The sequence below is a fragment of the Poecilia reticulata genome, unplaced genomic scaffold (assembly GCF_904066995.2).
Source record: "Poecilia reticulata unplaced genomic scaffold, P_reticulata-male-v2 Scaffold_58, whole genome shotgun sequence".
Lineage (NCBI taxonomy): Eukaryota > Metazoa > Chordata > Actinopteri > Cyprinodontiformes > Poeciliidae > Poecilia > Poecilia reticulata.
In genome coordinates, this window is record NW_027675156.1 from 81582 (window position 1) to 83574 (window position 1993).

At 38.9% G+C, this 1993-nt stretch overlaps 1 protein-coding gene across 1 annotated transcript; it reads left to right on the forward strand.

The window, feature by feature from the left end:
• Window positions 1-500: 500 nt before the first annotated feature.
• On the forward strand, window positions 501-1672 carry LOC145550495 (uncharacterized; the record flags this gene model as incomplete). The annotated part of the gene is made up of 3 exons (XM_081604407.1): window positions 501-947; window positions 1099-1167; window positions 1526-1672. Coding segments are annotated over exons 1-3 (426 nt in total), but the record flags the coding sequence as incomplete, so codon positions are not given.
• Window positions 1673-1993: the final 321 nt, after the last annotated feature.

Genomic DNA, 1993 nt, shown 5'->3' on the forward strand with positions numbered 1-1993 from the left:
AGGCGTTCTTAAGTCGGTGGTCCTAGATAAAAGCATTAAATAATAAATAATAATAATAAATCTAATAACTAACTTCTATAGTTAAAACCGGTGGCGCCACCACCAGTTTTAACTCGCCGTTAAAACTGCCGTTGGGCGGAGGTTAAACTACCTAACAGTTAAAACTGAATGTCCGTTTATTAACACTGTTAGGTGAAGCCTAACTTCTTTGGAACAAACGGTTCAGCCGTTGAATACTGAATACTGAATACAGGATTTTGGGTCAACGGCTAAACCGTTTATCAGGTGTTTATCTGCTGTAAAGTGTTGAACAGCTCTTTAACCATTTGCCTGTTCATTTGAAACTGCTGTTTATTGGGTGGTAAACAGCTTCTTCGCTTTAATATGTGTCCTTTGCCCCATTAAAGTGTGGGGCTGAGGAGGTGACACTGTTGACTCTTGATGGGTTTGTAATACTGACATTTTGTTTCTGTCCTTCACTTCCCCCTAGGATGGCTCTATCTACCATTATAAACCATGCACAATCGCCGATCTACAGGCCACCACCAGTAAACATCGCAGTAATAAAGATAAGAGAGGAAGAAAAAGTAATTAGCTGGGCAGTGAAGGAGGGTAAAGCAAAGGTATTACAGAAAAAGAAAAATCAAATTTTAACTGTCACAGATGGGCAAACGATTGGAAAAGTAATCATATTTGAAAAATATTCAAAAAACCTTTGTGAGGGCCAATCTTATGTGATGAGGAGCTACGCCCTCAGGGGCTCAGAGCCGCCCCTTATCATCAACGTCACTCCGGCCACGCAATTTTATAAAGGTCCAAAGGTGAATGTCACTCCAGAGCTTCTACAGAAAGCAGAGGATATTTTAAACCCAGCAGCACCAATGGCCCATCTGGAGAAGGCAGCGGAGTCAAAAGGACTGATGACGGTGCAAGGGGAAATTGTGGAGGTAGGATTTTTCTTATATTTCTTAAAAAATTTTCCATAAGAGAGGACTTAATTTGCTAACTGTAAATCTCAACTGGGTAGAAGATAACATGAAAGGCCCCATTACAGAACAATATGCGAACTCTAAAAGTACTTTTCTTTGTACTTCTCAGTTTGCTGCGGTCAGGCTTGTGATGTCGGGAAAAATGATGGTGCCAATCCGGACAGTGCGGCTGAAAGAGGTATAATAACTTGTTTTAAGACTTGTTCAAAGCTGCAGTTGTCATTTATTTTTAAAACAAATAATATTTGGATAAAAAAGGTAAGTGCCTAAGAAATGGGTGTGTGTGTGTGTGTGTGTGTGTGTGTGTGTGTGGTGTGTGTGTGTGTGTGTGTGTGTGTGTGTGTGTGTGTGGTGTGTGTGTTGTGTGTGTGTGTCAAGTTCATGACATAAAACCAGCTTTGTGTCATGAACCAGCTTGCATGTTAATTTTGCAGCGTCTGGTCAGAAAGGTAGATTGGTGGGTTTTGTTTGTTGTTGACTTTTGAGAACTCTTGGATAAATCTCTAATTTTTTGTCAATAATTCTTTTAATTACAGGGCAGCTGCACAATGCCCGTCTCCCTTTGGAGGGAAGCAACGCTGGTGGAACTGGCAATTGGCCAACAGGTCAAAATTACACATGTTCGGTGCCAGGATTCTGGCTATGGATTACAGCTGCAAAGCACTACCTTTACAACAATTCAGGTATGTTGTCAATTCCTGAAGAAGTAAATTAATCTAATTTAAGTAGATTTAGACATTTAAAGCAAAATGTGCATATATTTTAAAATTGAGGCCTTCTAATTAAAATTATTTGCTAAATTTGGAGATATACACAAAGTGTGAAAAGTGCCACTGCTCAGAGCTAACCTTGTAATTTTTTGTCAACTTCAAAATTATGGAATAGATTATTACATATTTTGATATCCTGGAAACCATTCAATATTTTCTGACTCAAGTCTATTATGCTTGCCAAAAGAAGACTTAAATAAAGGAGAAACAACAATTAACATAAATGCACCACAA